The 18,656-nt window shown below is 38.9% G+C and overlaps 1 protein-coding gene across 1 annotated transcript in view; it reads left to right on the forward strand.

The window, feature by feature from the left end:
* Positions 1–18,608, forward strand: part of LOC117318725 — a 33,709-nt gene extending 15,101 nt beyond the window's left edge. Inside the window, exons 7-14 of the mRNA XM_033873684.1 lie at positions 8,513–8,738; positions 10,154–10,291; positions 12,060–12,206; positions 14,748–14,857; positions 15,065–15,266; positions 16,071–16,193; positions 16,927–17,109; positions 17,737–18,608. Of these exons, the coding sequence (XP_033729575.1) occupies positions 8,513–8,738; positions 10,154–10,291; positions 12,060–12,206; positions 14,748–14,857; positions 15,065–15,266; positions 16,071–16,193; positions 16,927–17,109; positions 17,737–18,008 (1,401 nt within the window). The 3' untranslated portion in view covers positions 18,009–18,608. The remainder of the gene's footprint in view (positions 1–8,512; positions 8,739–10,153; positions 10,292–12,059; positions 12,207–14,747; positions 14,858–15,064; positions 15,267–16,070; positions 16,194–16,926; positions 17,110–17,736) is intronic.
* The last annotated feature ends 48 nt before the right edge of the window (positions 18,609–18,656 follow it).

Consider the following 18,656-nt stretch of genomic DNA (forward strand, 5'->3'; position numbering starts at 1 on the left):
AGTAAGGTAACAAGATAGCGGGGGACCTCCACAGGATATACATGTAACTATTGTGTATAGTAGGTTAACAAGATAGCGGGGGACCTACACAGGATATACATGTAACTATTGTGTATAGTAGGGTAACAAGATAGCGGGGGACCTACACAGGGATATACATGTAACTATTGTGTATAGTAGGGTAACAAGATAGCGGGGGACCTACACAGGATATACATGTAACTATTGTGTATAGTAGGTTAACAAGATAGCGGGGACCTCCACAGGATATACATGTAACTATTGTGTATAGTAAGGTAACAAGATAGCGGGGACCTCCACAGGATATACATGTAACTATTGTGTATAGTAAGGTAACAAGATAGCGGGGGACCTACACAGGATATACATGTAACTATTGTGTATAGTAGGGTAACAAGATAGTGGGGGACCTCCACAGGATATACATGTAACTATTGTGTATAGTAAGGGTAACAAGATAACGGGGGACCTACACAGGATATACATGTAACTATTGTGTATAGTAAGGTAACAAGATAGCGGGGGACCTCCACAGGATATCTATGTAACTATTGTGTATAGTAGGGTAACAAGATAGTGGGGGACCTCCACAGGATATACATGTAACTATTGTGTATAGTAGGGTAACAAGATAGTGGGGGACCTCCACAGGATATACATGTAACTATTGTGTATAGTAAGGTAACAAGATAGCGGGGGACCTACACAGGATATACATGTAACTATTGTGTATAGTAGGTTAACAAGATAGCGGGGGACCTACACAGGATATACATGTAACTATTGTGTATAGTAGGGTAACAAGATAGCGGGGGACCTACACAGGGTATACATGTAACTATTGTGTATAGTAGGGTAACAAGATAGCGGGGACCTCCACAGGATATACATGTAACTATTGTGTATAGTAAGGTAACAAGATAGCGGGGACCTCCACAGGATATACATGTAACTATTGTGTATAGTAGGGTAACAAGATAGCGGGGACCTCCACAGGATATACATGTAACTATTGTGTATAGTAGGGTAACAAGATAGCGGGGGACCTACACAGGATATATATGTAACTATTGTGTATAGTAGGTAACAAGATAGCGGGGGACCTACACAGGATATCTATGTAACTATTGTGTATAGTAGGGTAACAAGATAGTGGGGGACCTCCACAGGATATCTATGTAACTATTGTGTATAGTAAGGTAACAAGATAGCGGGGGACCTCCACAGGGATATACTATGTAACTATTGTGTATAGTAAGGTAACAAGATAGCGGGGGACCTCCACAGGATATACTATGTAACTATTGTGTATAGTAGGGTAACAAGATAGCGGGGGACCTCCACAGGATATACATGTAACTATTGTGTATAGTAAGGTAACAAGATAGCGGGGGACCTCCACAGGATATACATGTAACTATTGTGTATAGTAAGGTAACAAGATAGCGGGGGACCTCCACAGGATATACATGTAACTATTGTGTATAGTAGGTTCACAAGATAGCGGGGGACCTCCACAGGATATACATGTAACTATTGTGTATAGTAGGGTAACAAGATAGCGGGGACCTCCACAGGATATACATGTAACTATTGTGTATAGTAGGTTAACAAGATAGCGGGGGACCTCCACAGGATATACATGTAACTATTGTGTATAGTAGGGTAACAAGATAGCGGGGGACCTCCACAGGATATACATGTAACTATTGTGTATAGTAGGTTAACAAGATAGCGGGGGACCTCCACAGGATATACATGTAACTATTGTGTATAGTAAGGTAACAAGATAGTGGGGGACCTCCACAGGATATACATGTAACTATTGTGTATAGTAAGGTAACAAGATAGTGGGGGACCTCCACAGGATATACATGTAACTATTGTGTATAGTAAGGTAACAAGATAGCGGGGGACCTCCACAGGATATACATGTAACTATTGTGTATAGTAGGGTAACAACATAGCGGGGGACCTCCACAGGATATACATGTAACTATTGTGTATAGTAGGGTAACAAGATAGTGGGGGACCTCCACAGGATATACATGTAACTATTGTGTATATTAAGGTAACAAGATAGTGGGGGACCTCCACAGGATATACATGTAACTATTGTGTATAGTAGGTTCACAAGATAGCGGGGGACCTCCACAGGATATACATGTAACTATTGTGTATAGTAAGGTAACAAGATAGCGGGGACCTCCACAGGATATACATGTAACTATTGTGTATAGTAGGGTAACAAGATAGCGGGGGACCTCCACAGGATATACATGTAACTATTGTGTATAGTAAGGTAACAAGATAGCGGGGACCTCCACAGGATATACATGTAACTATTGTGTATAGTAGGGTAACAAGATAGTGGGGGACCTCCACAGGATATACATGTAACTATTGTGTATAGTAGGTTAACAAGATAACGAGGGACCTCCACAGGATATACATGTAACTATTATATTGTGTATAGTAGGGTAACAAGATAGCGGGGACCTCCACAGGATATCTATGTAACTATTGTGTATAGTAGGGTAACAAGATAGCGGGGGACCTCCACAGGATATACATGTAACTATTGTGTATAGTAGGTTAACAAGATAACGAGGGACCTCCACAGGATATACATGTAACTATTGTGTATAGTAGGTTAACAAGATAGCGGGGACCTCCACAGGATATACATGTAACTATTGTGTATAGTAGGTTAACAAGATAGCGGGGACCTCCACAGGATATACATGTAACTATTGTGTATAGTAGGTTAACAAGATAACGAGGGACCTCCACAGGATATACATGTAACTATTGTGTATAGTAGGTTAACAAGATAGTGGGGACCTCCACATGATATACATGTAACTATTGTGTATAGTAAGGTAACAAGATAGCGGGGACCTCCACAGGATATACATGTAACTATTGTGTATAGTAAGGTAACAAGATAGTGGGGACCTCCACAGGATATACATGTAACTGTTGTGTATAGTAGGGTAACAAGATAGTGGGGACCTCCACAGGATATACATGTAACTATTGTGTATAGTAGGGTAACAAGATAGTGGGGGACCTCCACAGGATATACATGTAACTATTGTGTATAGTAAGGTAACAAGATAGCGGGGACCTCCACAGGATATACATGTAACTATTGTGTATAGTAAGGTAACAAGATAGCGGGGACCTCCACAGGATATACATGTAACTATTGTGTATAGTAGGGTAACAAGATAACGGGGGACCTACACAGGATATACATGTAACTATTGTGTATAGTAAGGTAACAAGATAGCGGGGACCTCCACAGGATATACATGTAACTATTGTGTATAGTAGGGTAACAAGATAACGGGGGACCTACACAGGATATACATGTAACTATTGTGTATAGTAGGGAAACAAGATAGCGGGGGACCTCCACAGGATATACATGTAACTATTGTGTATAGTAGGGTAACAAGATAACGAGGACCTACACAGGGTATACATGTAACTATTGTGCATAGTAGGTTCACAAGATAGCGGGGGACCTCCACAGGATATACATGTAACTATTGTGTATAGTAGGGTAACAAGATAACGAGGACCTACACAGGATATACATGTAACTATTGTGTATAGTAGGTTCACAAGATAACGAGGACCTACACAGGGTATACATGTAACTATTGTGCATAGTAGGTTCACAAGATAGCGGGGGACCTCCACAGGATATACATGTAACTATTGTGTATAGTAAGGTAACAAGATAGCGGGGACCTCCACAGGATATACATGTAACTATTGTGTATAGTAAGGTAACAAGATAGCGGGGGACCTCCACAGGATATCTATGTAACTATTGTGTATAGTAGGGTAACAAGATAGTGGGGGACCTCCACAGGATATACATGTAACTATTGTGTATAGTAGGGTAACAAGATAGTGGGGGACCTCCACAGGATATACATGTAACTATTGTGTATAGTAAGGTAACAAGATAGCGGGGACCTCCACAGGATATACATGTAACTATTGTGTATAGTAGGTTCACAAGATAGCGGGGGACCTCCACAGGATATACATGTAACTATTGTGTATAGTAAGGTAACAAGATAGCGGGGGACCTACACAGGGTATACATGTAACTATTGTGTATAGTAGGTTCACAAGATAGCGGGGACCTCCACAGGATATACATGTAACTATTGTGTATAGTAAGGTAACAAGATAGTGGGGGACCTCCACAGGATATACATGTAACTATTGTGTATAGTAAGGTAACAAGATAGCGGGGACCTCCACAGGATATACATGTACCTATTGTGTATAGTAAGGTAACAAGATAGCAGGGGACCTCCACAGGATATACATGTAACTATTGTGTATAGTTAGGTAACAAGATAGCGGGGGACCTACACAGGATATATATGTAACTATTGTGTATAGTAGGGTAACAAGATAGTGGGGGACCTCCACAGGATATCTATGTAACTATTGTGTATAGTAAGGTAACAAGATAGCGGGGGACCTACACAGGATATATATGTAACTATTGTGTATAGTAAGGTAACAAGTTAGCGGGGGACCTCCACGGGATATCTATGTAACTATTGTGTATAGTATGGTAACAAGTTAGCGGGGGACCTCCACGGGATATCTATGTAACTATTGTGTATAGTAGGGTAACAAGATAGTGGGGGACCTCCACAGGATATATATGTAACTATTGTGTATAGTAAGGTAACAAGTTAGCGGGGGACCTCCACGGGATATCTATGTAACTATTGTGTATAGTAAGGTAACAAGATAGCGGGGGACCTACACAGGATATACATGTAACTATTGTGTATAGTAGGGTAACAAGATAGCGGGGGACCTACACAGGATATACATGTAACTATTGTGTATAGTAGGTTCACAAGATAGCGGGGACCTCCACAGGATATACATGTAACTATTGTGTATAGTAAGGTAACAAGATAGCGGGGACCTCCACAGGATATACATGTAACTATTGTGTATAGTAGGTTAACAAGATAGCGGGGGACCTCCACAGGATATACATGTAACTATTGTGTATAGTAGGGTAACAAGATAGCGGGGGACCTCCACAGGATATACATGTAACTATTGTGTATAGTAGGTTAACAAGATAGCGGGGGACCTCCACAGGATATACATGTAACTATTGTGTATAGTAAGGTAACAAGATAGTGGGGGACCTCCACAGGATTACATGTAACTATTGTGTATAGTAAGGTAACAAGATAGTGGGGGACCTCCACAGGATATACATGTAACTATTGTGTATAGTAAGGTAACAAGATAGCGGGGACCTCCACAGGATATACATGTAACTATTGTGTATAGTAGGGTAACAACATAGCGGGGGACCTCCACAGGATATACATGTAACTATTGTGTATAGTAGGGTAACAAGATAGTGGGGGACCTCCACAGGATATACATGTAACTATTGTGTATATTAAGGTAACAAGATAGTGGGGGACCTCCACAGGATATACATGTAACTATTGTGTATAGTAGGTTCACAAGATAGCGGGGGACCTCCACAGGATATACATGTAACTATTGTGTATAGTAAGGTAACAAGATAGCGGGGACCTCCACAGGATATACATGTAACTATTGTGTATAGTAGGGTAACAAGATAGCGGGGGACCTCCACAGGATATACATGTAACTATTGTGTATAGTAAGGTAACAAGATAGCGGGGACCTCCACAGGATATACATGTAACTATTGTGTATAGTAAGGTAACAAGATAGCGGGGGACCTCCACAGGATATACATGTAACTATTGTGTATAGTAAGGTAACAAGATAGCGGGGGACCTACACAGGGTATACATGTAACTATTGTGTATAGTAGGGTAACAAGATAGCGGGGACCTCCACAGGATATACATGTAACTATTGTGTATAGTAGGGTAACAAGATAGTGGGGGACCTCCACAGGATATACATGTAACTATTGTGTATAGTAAGGTAACAAGATAGCGGGGACCTCCACAGGATATACATGTACATATTGTGTATAGTAAGGTAACAAGATAGCAGGGGACCTCCACAGGATATACATGTAACTATTGTGTATAGTAGGTTAACAAGATAGCGGGGACCTCCACAGGATATACTATGTAACTATTGTGTATAGTAGGGTAACAAGATAGCGGGGACCTCCACAGGATATACATGTAAACTATTGTGTATAGTAGGTTAACAAGATACGAGGGACCTCCACAGGATATACATGTAACTATTGTGTATAGTAGGGTAACAAGATAGCGGGGACCTCCACAGGATATACATGTAACTATTGTGTATAGTAAGGTAACAAGATAGCGGGGGACCTCCACAGGATATACATGTAACTATTGTGTATAGTAAGGGTAACAAGATAGCTGGGGACCTCCACAGGATATACATGTAACTATTGTGTATAGTAAGGGTAACAAGATAGCGGGGACCTCCACAGGATATACATGTAACTATTGTGTATAGTAGGTAACAAGATAGCGGGGGACCTCCACAGGATATACATGTAACTATTGTGTATAGTAAGGTAACAAGATAGCGGGGGACCTCCACAGGATATACATGTAACTATTGTGTATAGTAAGGTAACAAGATAGCGGGGACCTCCACAGGATATACATGTAACTATTGTGTATAGTAAGGTAACAAGATAGCGGGGGACCTCCACAGGATTACATGTAACTATTGTGTATAGTAGGGTAACAATATAACGGGGGACCTCCACAGGATATACATGTAACTATTGTGTATAGTAAGGTAACAAGATAGCGGGGGACCTCCACAGGATATACATGTAACTATTGTGTATAGTAAGGTAACAAGATAGTGGGGGACCTCCACAGGATATACATGTAACTATTGTGTATAGTAGGGTAACAAGATAGCGGGGACCTCCACAGGATATACATGTAACTATTGTGTATAGTAGGTTAACAAGATAGCGGGGACCTCCACAGGATATACATGTAACTATTGTGTATAGTAAGGTAACAAGATAGCGGGGGACCTCCACAGGATATCTATGTAACTATTGTGTATAGTAGGGTAACAAGATAGCGGGGACCTCCACAGGATATACATGTAACTATTGTGTATAGTAAGGTAACAAGATAACGGGGGACCTCCACAGGATATACATGTAACTATTGTGTATAGTAGGTTAACAAGATAGTGGGGGACCTCCACAGGATATCCATGTAACTATTGTGTATAGTAGGGTAACAAGATAGCGGGGGACCTCCACAGGATATACATGTAACTATTGTGTATAGTAGGTTAACAAGATAGCGGAGGACCTCCACAGGATATACATGTAACTATTGTGTATAGTAGGGTAACAAGATAGCGGGGGACCTCCACAGGATATCTATGTAACTATTGTGTATAGTAGGGTAACAAGATAGCGGGGACCTCCACAGGATATACATGTAACTATTGTGTATAGTAAGGTAACAAGATAACGGGGGACCTCCACAGGATATACATGTAACTATTGTGTATAGTAGGTTAACAAGATAGTGGGGGACCTCCACAGGATATCCATGTAACTATTGTGTATAGTAGGGTAACAAGATAGCGGGGGACCTCCACAGGATATACATGTAACTATTGTGTATAGTAGGTTAACAAGATAGTGGAGGACCTCCACAGGATATACATGTAACTATTGTGTATAGTAGGGTAACAAGATAGCGGGGACCTCTACAGGATATACATGTAACTATTGTGTATAGTAAGGTAACAAGATAGTGGGGGACCTCCACAGGATATCTATGTAACTATTGTGTACAGTAGGTTAACAAGATAACGGGGGACCTACACAGGATACCCATGTAACTATTGTGTATAGTAGGGTAACAAGATAACGGGGGACCTCCACAGGATATACATGTAACTATTGTGTATAGTAAGGTAACAAGATAGCGGGGGACCTCCACAGGATATACATGTAACTATTGTGTATAGTAGGGTAACAACATAGCGGGGGACCTCCACAGGATATACATGTAACTATTGTGTACAGTAGGTTAACAAGATAACGGGGGACCTCCACAGGATATACATGTAACTATGGTACATTCAGTGAATAGCCATCTTTATCATTTCATGGTGTTACATACACTATTGCTATGATAATACTACACGAGTCTGACTTAAAAGGGGGATTACTCTATATTTTCAAATAAAAGTAAATTTAACGGATAAAACAGGCACAATAAGCCCTCCCAAAAAGATATAAGAAAAATAATACAGAAACATGTACAAAACTGATTGACAGATATTGTTGACATTCAACAAAATTAAGTATTTTTCAAGCTGTCCATAGTTAATAAATGGAAAAAATTTGATCACCAAGAATGATTGAAATATTCAGAGCTTTGTAAATGTTAAGGTATTCTTACACATCAGACCTCTATGTGACAATTTGCTTTTTTCTTTGCTGTAGGAAATTTTAAACTATTATGAAATCATGCGAAAAGAATTTCCCGGGGCCAAAATAAAGGCTTCCACATTTGATGAATTCTTCGAAGCTGTTCAGCCAATCAAAAGCCAGCTCCCTGTGATTACCAAGGAGATAGGAGACACTTGGATACAAGGGATTGCGTCAGACCCATATAAAATGGCAAAATACAGAGCCTTTACCAGTGCCCTAAGTAGCTGTTTAAGGACAGGTAAGAACTCTATATGTATTATGTAGTGTGGACTGATCCAATATGATTAATAGAATGTTTATGATATATACTATCAAGGTATGTAAAAAGGTGTATCGTGTATATATACTATGAGGTTATATAAAAATGTGTATTGTGGTAAAAAAGTATATGAGTTAATAAAAGCAGGGAGTTAAAGGTGTGTTAATATCTAATTGTATTTAACTGAATACTGTAAATCACTTATATTTCGCGAGTACATGTACTTAATTTCGCGAACTCACCTAATTTGACTTATTCGAGAATACATAATTTCGCGAATTCTGATCTCAAAATGACTTTAAATTCGCGAATGACGTTAACAGGTCGATGATATTTCCATGTTGGTAGCTATTTTGTTTTTGAGAGTCATAGGATGGTACAAAAAAAGACATGTGATTCAACCATGTGATATCGGTGTCTTTACCGTACCCTGTCAAAATGTTAATTGGCTTACAAAGGTGGTGTCAGACTTTGAACAAAACCCAAGGCTCATTCAGAATGCCTGGAAGATGACGGGACTACAATAGGTTGTGAGTTAACGTACGTGGTAATTAAAGTACGTGTGTATACAGTGATACCGATGAACAGTTCTCAGGACAGTCTATTGCGAATGATTTATACTCCAGGCGATTATTTGCTCTGAATGCTTGAATTAAATAAATAATTTGTTTGATTTTAACTTTAATTTGTTATGGTAAATATCTTTTCGAGAATCAAGTGATGTGAAGTATGAAACCTTACATTACTTACAACAGCTGGGGTAATAAAGTACGATGTATCCCGGGTGAATGTCTGGGATCCTCTGGACCGTACCTATTATACTTAAATTAACTACATGTAAAATGTCGTCTAGAAGTTAATTAAGTCTGAGTTCAACCACAATATCTGTGTTCAGTGGGGTTTTTTTGTGTGTGAAATTTTGATGTTTTGTGATATAAAAATACATTCTGATAAAGTATATAATCTATCACTCTATCATTACTTTAACGGCGATATTTGCTCACCAACTTAAGATTATGGAAGATTCAAAATGGACGCCACTTAGTATGTTTGTCATTATTATACAAATATTCGTGAGGGATTTGAATTCGCATTTGACTCTCCTCGCAAGTTAACACGAAAATAAATCCCATGCGAAATATAAGTGATTTACAGTACATGTACTTGTTACTTTTTGAGTAGGAAAGAGATCATATGATTTTTTAATATGTTCCCATGCATTTCTATAACGGCCAATGTAAAACAAATACAGTGTATACCAAAAAGTACATCGATGGTGATATTTAGTGTGACAAAATTAAAAATTTTTTTGAGTTGTCACAATTTTTACGACAAAATTATTTAAAAGTGAACAGTCAGTTTTATTTCCACTATCAATATGTTTTTATTTTCAGATCAGTGCGACTACAGTGACAGCAGGATCAGAGATGCAGTCCGCTTTATCATCAAACCTCCAGAACACACATGGGGCTTACCGGGAGTGAGTGATAATGTCAATTGGACAAACCCACTCTTCCTCAAGGCCAGGCATGGTAAGTATAGGTCATAGGTCATACCCACCCTTCCTGAAGGCCAGGCAAGATTGGTATAGGTCATAGGTCATACCCACTCTTCCTCAAGGCCAGGCATGGTTAGTATAGGTCATAGGTCATACCCACTCTTCCTCAAGGCAAGGCATGGGTAGTATAGGTCATAGGTCATACCCACTCTTCCTCAAGGCCAGGCAAGATTGATATAGGTTATAGGTCATACCCACTCTACCTCAAGGTCAGGCATGAGTAGTATACAGTGGACCCTCGATAATCCGAACACCTTCGTTCCCAGTCCAAACCGTCCGGATTACGAGTTTTCCGGACTGCCGAATTTCGTGTACCAGGTCAAAAAAATTGTCGTGTAAGAGTTATCTCCCTTGATTATATACAATCCGGGACGTTTCATAAACACGTCTAATTGTCAGACTTTTTAACAATAAATATACTTATGTTTCTGATATGATTCTTGTTTTGTTTTGTAGAAAGTAAAAAATAAACTATGTTTTTAAAAGAACATGTAAAGTGAAAGTTGTTTTATTTAGCGGGCATACGTGACCTACAAACAACACACATGTGTCACGTCCCGGAGGTTCACAAACAAGTAGAAATTACAAACGTTAAATACCTTAAATAAAATACCCGGATTTTACAACTTACCGTCAGTCCATGTTTTTTTATGATTTTTACGTACCAGAAACCCCAAGCTATCTATTTAAAAGTACGCGACACCAGCGAGAACTACCCAAGATGTCCGATAATTATTAAACCCGTATTCACTTAACAATGTGACGCTTAGTTAAGTATCAGACGACTATTGACTAATTTGTGTGTAATCAACCCAGTTCTTGTGATCACTGCTTAATACGTAAATGTGTATGTAATTAATAACATGCATCTTTCAATGAGTCGTCGTTTCACGTAACGGTGTTACAAAGCCGATATCCGTGTTTACCCAATACAAGTGTTAATGATGTTAATTACCGATCATAAATTTATTACATTTAATTGAGATTGATTAATTATCGTATCACGTACTGTATGTTTGTGCATAAATTCTGTAACATTTAGGTCGTAGAGAAAAAGCAATGTACCGTTATAAAAACAAAAGCTACACATTGTAACACAGGTAAACACCCGGGGCTATGACCTGGCAGCGGTCGCTATGACTACGCACAGTGTCAAGCGATAGTCTGTACAGCTGTCGACACGGGTGACTTGCCCCGACATTTTTTTCTCCTCGTGGTGAAAAAATCGTCCGGATTATTGAGGGAAATTTACTAATGAAAAGTATGTTCCGTTCCCAAAATGGGCTTCCGGAATCGGAATCCGAATTTCCGGACTGGTGAGTACAAATAACGTTACGGAAATCCGTTCCCCTGCATTTCCGTCCGGACTGTGAGTTTTCCGGACTATCGGAGTCCGGATTATCGCGGGTCCACTGTATATCATAGGTCATATCCACTCTTCCTCAAGGCCAGGCATGGCTAGTATAGGTCAAAGCCAGTTCCTGAAGTCCACAGAAAGGTATTACAGGTCAAAACTGGTCCCTTAAGGTAAGGGTATGGAAACATATGAAATATTTTATATGCATGTAGGAGGTTGGAATGTATGCAGTGTTTTCAACAATTTAAGGTATTATCATAATTCAATAATCTGTACCCAAAACTCATTTTGAATAAATTCTTACCATCATTTGTGTATCATAAATCAAGTGATAGCCTGGCTCGTTACATGTAACATATTCTAATGTTAGCAATATGCATTTTAGGTAAAAGCTTTCATAACTGTGAAGAGGCCTGGTTGGAGCAGAGACAGTTTATTGATATTGCCATGGAAAAGGTCAAAGGTCACCCTCTATCATATATAGCTCAGAATGAGATCCAACAGTTGAGCCCCAAAGAACCAGATTTGACGGGTAAGTGCCATCATTTTGAGTATTGGACTAGTATTATATATTGTGATGGTAATGGTAATTATAAGTGTATGCTAAGATTTCTAAAACTTTGGCCCACATCAATGTTTTGTAATTCAATACTTTTTGGCCCCTAACATCACTGATAAGTCCAGAGAAACAGTTGTATGATGTCCCTAATATCACTGACAAGTCTGGGGAAAAAGCTGTATGATATCCCTAGTATCACCGACAAGTCTGGGGAAACAGCTGTATGATGTCCCTAGTATCACTGACAACTCTAGGGAAACAGCTGTACAATGTCCCTAGTATCACTGAATGGTCTGGGGAAACAGCGGTATGATGTCTCTAGTATCACTGACAAGTCTGGGGAAACAGCTGTATGATGTCCCTAGTATCACTGACAAGTCTGGGGAAACAGCTGTATGATGTCCCTAGTATCACTGAATGGTCTGGGGAAACAGCTGTATGATGTCCCTAGTATCACTGAATGGACGGGAAACAGCTGTATGATGTCCCTAGTATCACTGACAAGTCCGGGGAAACAGCTGTATGATGTCCCTAGTATCACTGACAAGTCCGGGGAAACAGCTGTATGATGTCCCTAGTATCACTGACAAGTCTGGGGAAACAGCTGTATGATGTCCCTAGTATCACTGACAAGTCTGGGGAAACAGCTGTATGATGTCCCTAGTATCACTGACAAGTCTGGGGAAACAGCTGTATGATGTCCCTAGTATCACTGAATGGTCTGGGGAAACAGCTGTATGATGTCCCTAGTATCACTGAATGGACGGGAAACAGCTGTATGATGTCCCTAGTATCACTGACAAGTCTGGGGAAACAGCTGTATGATGTCCCAAGTATCACTGACAAGTCTGGGGAAACAGCTGTATGATGTCCCAAGTATCACTGACAAGTCTGGGGAAACAGCTGTATGATGTCCCTAGTATCACTGAATGGTCTGGGGAAACAGCTGTATGATGTCCCTAGTATCACTGAATGGACGGGAAACAGCTGTATGATGTCTCTAGTATCACTGACAAGTCTGGGGAAACAGCTGTATGATGTCCCTAGTATCACTGAATGGTCTGGGGAAACAGCTGTATGATGTCCCTAGTATCACTGACAAGTCTGGGGAAACAGCTGTATGATGTCTCTAGTATCACTGACAAGTCTGGGGAAACAGCTGTATGATGTCCCTAGTATCACTGAATGGTCTGGGGAAACAGCTGTATGATGTCCCTAGTATCACTGACAACTCTAGGGAAACAGCTGTACAATGTCCCTAGTATCACTGAATGGTCTGGGGAAACAGCGGTATGATGTCTCTAGTATCACTGACAAGTCTGGGGAAACAGCTGTATGATGTCCCTAGTATCACTGACAAGTCTGGGGAAACAGCTGTATGATGTCCCTAGTATCACTGAATGGTCTGGGGAAACAGCTGTATGATGTCCCTAGTATCACTGAATGGACGGGAAACAGCTGTATGATGTCCCTAGTATCACTGACAAGTCCGGGGAAACAGCTGTATGATGTCCCTAGTATCACTGACAAGTCCGGGGAAACAGCTGTATGATGTCCCTAGTATCACTGACAAGTCTGGGGAAACAGCTGTATGATGTCCCAAGTATCACTGACAAGTCTGGGGAAACAGCTGTATGATGTCCCAAGTATCACTGACAAGTCTGGGGAAACAGCTGTATGATGTCCCTAGTATCACTGAATGGTCTGGGGAAACAGCTGTATGATGTCCCTAGTATCACTGAATGGACGGGAAACAGCTGTATGATGTCCCTAGTATCACTGACAAGTCTGGGGAAACAGCTGTATGATGTCCCTAGTATCACTGACAAGTCTGGGGAAACAGCTGTATGATGTCCCTAGTATCACTGACAAGTCTGGGGAAACAGCTGTATGATGTCCCTAGTATCACTGAATGGTCTGGGGAAACAGCTGTATGATGTCCCTAGTATCACTGAATGGACGGGAAACAGCTGTATGATGTCTCTAGTATCACTGACAAGTCTGGGGAAACAGCTGTATGATGTCCCTAGTATCACTGAATGGTCTGGGGAAACAGCTGTATGATGTCCCTAGTATCACTGACAAGTCTGGGGAAACAGCTGTATGATGTCTCTAGTATCACTGACAAGTCTGGGGAAACAGCTGTATGATGTCCCTAGTATCACTGAATGGTCTGGGGAAACAGCTGTATGATGTCCCTAGTATCACTGACAAGTCTGGGGAAACAGCTGTATGATGTCCATAGTATCACTGACAAGTCTGGGGAAACAGCTGTATGATGTCCCAAGTATCACTGACAAGGGAAACAGCTGTATGATGTCACTAGTATCACTGACAGTCCGGGGAAACAGCTATATGATGCTTCTATTTATTGTTTGGCATATACTTTGTCAATCTATATTTTTGTTACAATGCAAACTCTTTTTTCTTCTTTTTAAGTTGTGAAATTAATAAAAATAACAGCATGTCTAGTATATACTGACCAATCACCTGACTTTGATTTCTCATCTGCAGATTATGATAGAGTGGAGGATGTTACACAAGTATTTAGCTGTGAAGATGGTGTACAGATTCAATTCTCCAACACAGGTGCCATCAGCAAACTGTATGACCCTTATAATGAGGTAATCTAACATACGATTGTCATTGTCAGATTCTTGCTTTTTAAAAAAGGCAGACAATTGTTATTTCTCATAGGATATTTGAAGTTAATTTACTGTCTTAACAGACAAGGATTTTTCTAAAAAAATTTTCTACATGTATTAATTTAATGTCCAAATATCATACATTGTCACTTGTATGTAAATAACCTAGTAATATCAAAATTACAGATAGACTGGGCGAGTGGTCCAGACACATTTGGAGAGATACGGTATTATACCTACAATGAGACAGACTTCAAAAACATGGCTCTGCAGTACGACTACTACGGAGGTGCTGGGTACGACAAACCAAATTCCACCAAGAACGCCCACCCCAACTCCCGTCAGTGGTTTACAAAGCTCACAACAATCTACAAGTCACGCAGATCAGGTGATTATACTCACCGGACATGGTGCTTGTGTTTTCTCCCATCATTCACTGATTTATCAGCCATTTTAGCTGTAAAAGATTCCTTCGTGAACCTCAAATGACATGAATACCGGTAACATGATTTCCCGACCATATCTTGTGTATTTGAAATATTATTTTATGAAAATGGAGACACATAAAATTGTTATATCTCTTGACACTGTAAGTAGTTATGTTTGTATAAAACAAGTTGGAACTGGAAGTGTATGATTTGATAGATAACCTCTCTAGCCTTGTGTTTTGAAAAGCATGGTTGACTGCATTGACAGGTGATTTCCTGTCACCATGTGCATTTAGTTATAGACAGAAATCACCATTTGGAACTTGAATAGATTGGAAGAAAATAATTTAAAGTCCATGCGTTATGGTTGTGATAAGAAATCTCAACTCTAGGGATAAGATCTTGAATGTCCAACCCTCTGTACTGCCTTGGATTAGACGGTCAAGACTTTCAACTCTTGGGTTGTGATTTTTTTTGGTCATGGGGGAAGATTCTAGAAATTAAATCTGATATACTGTCACTTCATTTATTGGTTTAATCCAATTCAGGATTAAAATATCAATTATAGCGATTTATTTAGAAATCAGAGGAACATCACCTAGAACCAGCGATCAATAGTATCATGTGCTTGTTTAGTTCTGTGGTCAGAACAGAGCTGACATGTGACAATGGAGATCATGTGAACAATAGGTCGTGGTATAATATGTAAGTTTTTATTGAAGATACCATCTCAATGCATATTTCTCCCTTTTGTTGTGTGGTAGCTCCAGCATGTGATATACTCCTGAAGATTGAAATGACCAATACTGAGGCCACTGACCGTTACGGCGCTCCACCTTTGTTCTGGTTACATTATGTCTCGCACAAAATGGCCAACAACTATGGAGGTAAGTATGGTTGATTTGACATCGGCAATTCTCGTATTGATATACTTACTACACTTGTAATGGGACTCGTGTTGTGAAAGATATTTCATTGATGCTTTAAATACCAGTAGAATATTTGTTATGGATGGTAATTGACTTGTAAAATGTTTCGAAGCTTCACAGGAACCATTGCATTAAAAATCCTCTTGTAGGTAGCTGTCTCTGTGGAAAGTACTTATATACAAAACAAAAGGGAGATAACCAAGTACTATATGTCACCTTAACTTTTACACAATTGGTAAAATGTAAAAGGTACACAGCATACAACTTTAACTCTTACACGAACCATAAGTATAATGTACAACTTAGCATATAACTTAAATTCCAAACACAAACAGCATTATATTGTATATAAGGTAATATAAAGAGGCATATACAATTGTATACATGTAACCTTAACTCTACCACAAATAAGATATATGATATATAAGGTAGTATTAAACCTTAACTCTACCACAAATCAGATATATGATGTATAAGGTAGTATTAAACCTTAACTCTACCACAAATCAGAAATATGATGTATAAGGTAGTATTAAACCTTAACTCTACCACAAATAAGATATATGATATATAAGGCAGTATTAAACCTTAACTCTACCACAAATCAGATATATGATGTATAAGGTAGTATTTAACCTTAACTCTACCACAAACCATACAGAGTGTAATAAGAGTTCTTTCTAAATTACAGGATTTGATGTCACAGTTCAGTGGTTTAAGAAACCTCCTACTCGACTCGCTGAATCTATCATGTATCACTTTGCACCGCGTTCCTCTGGGGGAGTGAGCTCAGAGTTAATGTGGCACGTGTCTAAAGTTGGCCACCTTGTAGACCCAGGAAATGTTGTACTGAATGGAAGTCAATATGTACATGGTAAGTCATTATCTATTTGACAGTTAGTCTAAAAATGTCTTGCAGTTCAGTAAAGTGTTGAATCATTGCCCTGGAATAAGCCCAATCATATTTTGTGTCAAAAGTAAATATAGGATAAATAATGTTTATAGTAAGTTTTTTCATGATAAATTTTTGAGTTCCATGTCAAGATTTTAGAAATTAACAAATTTTAAATATTTCATCATTTATTTGACAATCGCTCAATTTTGAAGACCATCAGCAAAGAAACTAACAAGATAAAGAGGAGAAAACCTATTTTCTTGTTGTAATGGAAATTTGGACAATTTGGATAGCTAATTTTAATTATCAAAATAATATCCAATTCTAGGTAAATTCTATTTTCAACTTTAAGTGTGGGATATGATTTCAGTCAGATTGCAAATTTCCAAAATTTTGCAACACTAAGACTTCTTGTTAACTGGAATACAAAAAATTGAATATGCTCAAAGGGCATGTATATAGAATCATATTTACACAAATTTGTTGTCTCTGGTTTTGAAATCAGCCAAAAAGACAAAAATAAATAGTTTTATGTCTAATATCCATTGACAAATATTGAACATTTTCAGTACAAACTTGCTGCTAAAGGCCACTATTTTTTAACAGGTGTGGACAATGGAGTCTATTTCACCAAAGTTAACGGCAATGGTTTACAACTACATACATATGATGTACCACTGGTTTCCATAGCTACAAAGATACATTCTCCATCGCCTTTTCCAGTTCCCTTAAAACCAATCGCCCAAAGTGATGTGACAGGTGTGTCATTTAATTTGTACAACAATATCTGGAACACAAACTACATTCTGTGGTATCCATATTTGTCCCAGGACCAGGATTTTAAAGCACGGTTCCAACTCAATCTGTATAATACCTAGGGTACCTACAACACTGATCAGGATGGTCACATTGGAGGAAATCTCGAATCCACCAAGAATGGAAAAATATTTGCCATGTATTATATCATTCTCTATACACAGCCTGCATTGAACTGTTAATTCTACGTACGTGTACATTTACATCCCCAAAATAACACAGCTACAAAACCCTATTGTTTCACATCTATTTCCATAGCAATGAAAGAATTGACCAGTCTAACACATACATATTTGTGTTAATATATCATAGAATAAAAACAATTGGTTGTATATATGAGTCTCAAAGAGGTAACTGTTTGAACTTATAATAATTATAAAATAACTGGAACATGATCTCAGTGTTTAAGTACCTGGTAAATGAGGAGATACTGTTATGTTTAAGGGTCTAACCAGCTTTGTATTGTACATAAAATTATAAGGCATAATATTGTTTTATTGTCAATCACTTCAGGGAATTGTTCATCAAAGGATCATTGTTGTGTTACAGTAATGATAAAGATATTTTGTCTATTATTTATGCAAAACGATATTTTTATAAGATGTAACCTGTGATATTTTGATAAAATTTATATTGCAATAAACACTTGAGATTTTTTTTATGAGTTTTTGTCATTTGTGTGTTTTAAACAGTACAATATGAACATCCAC

This window comes from Pecten maximus, chromosome 2 (assembly GCF_902652985.1).
Source record: "Pecten maximus chromosome 2, xPecMax1.1, whole genome shotgun sequence".
Lineage (NCBI taxonomy): Eukaryota > Metazoa > Mollusca > Bivalvia > Pectinida > Pectinidae > Pecten > Pecten maximus.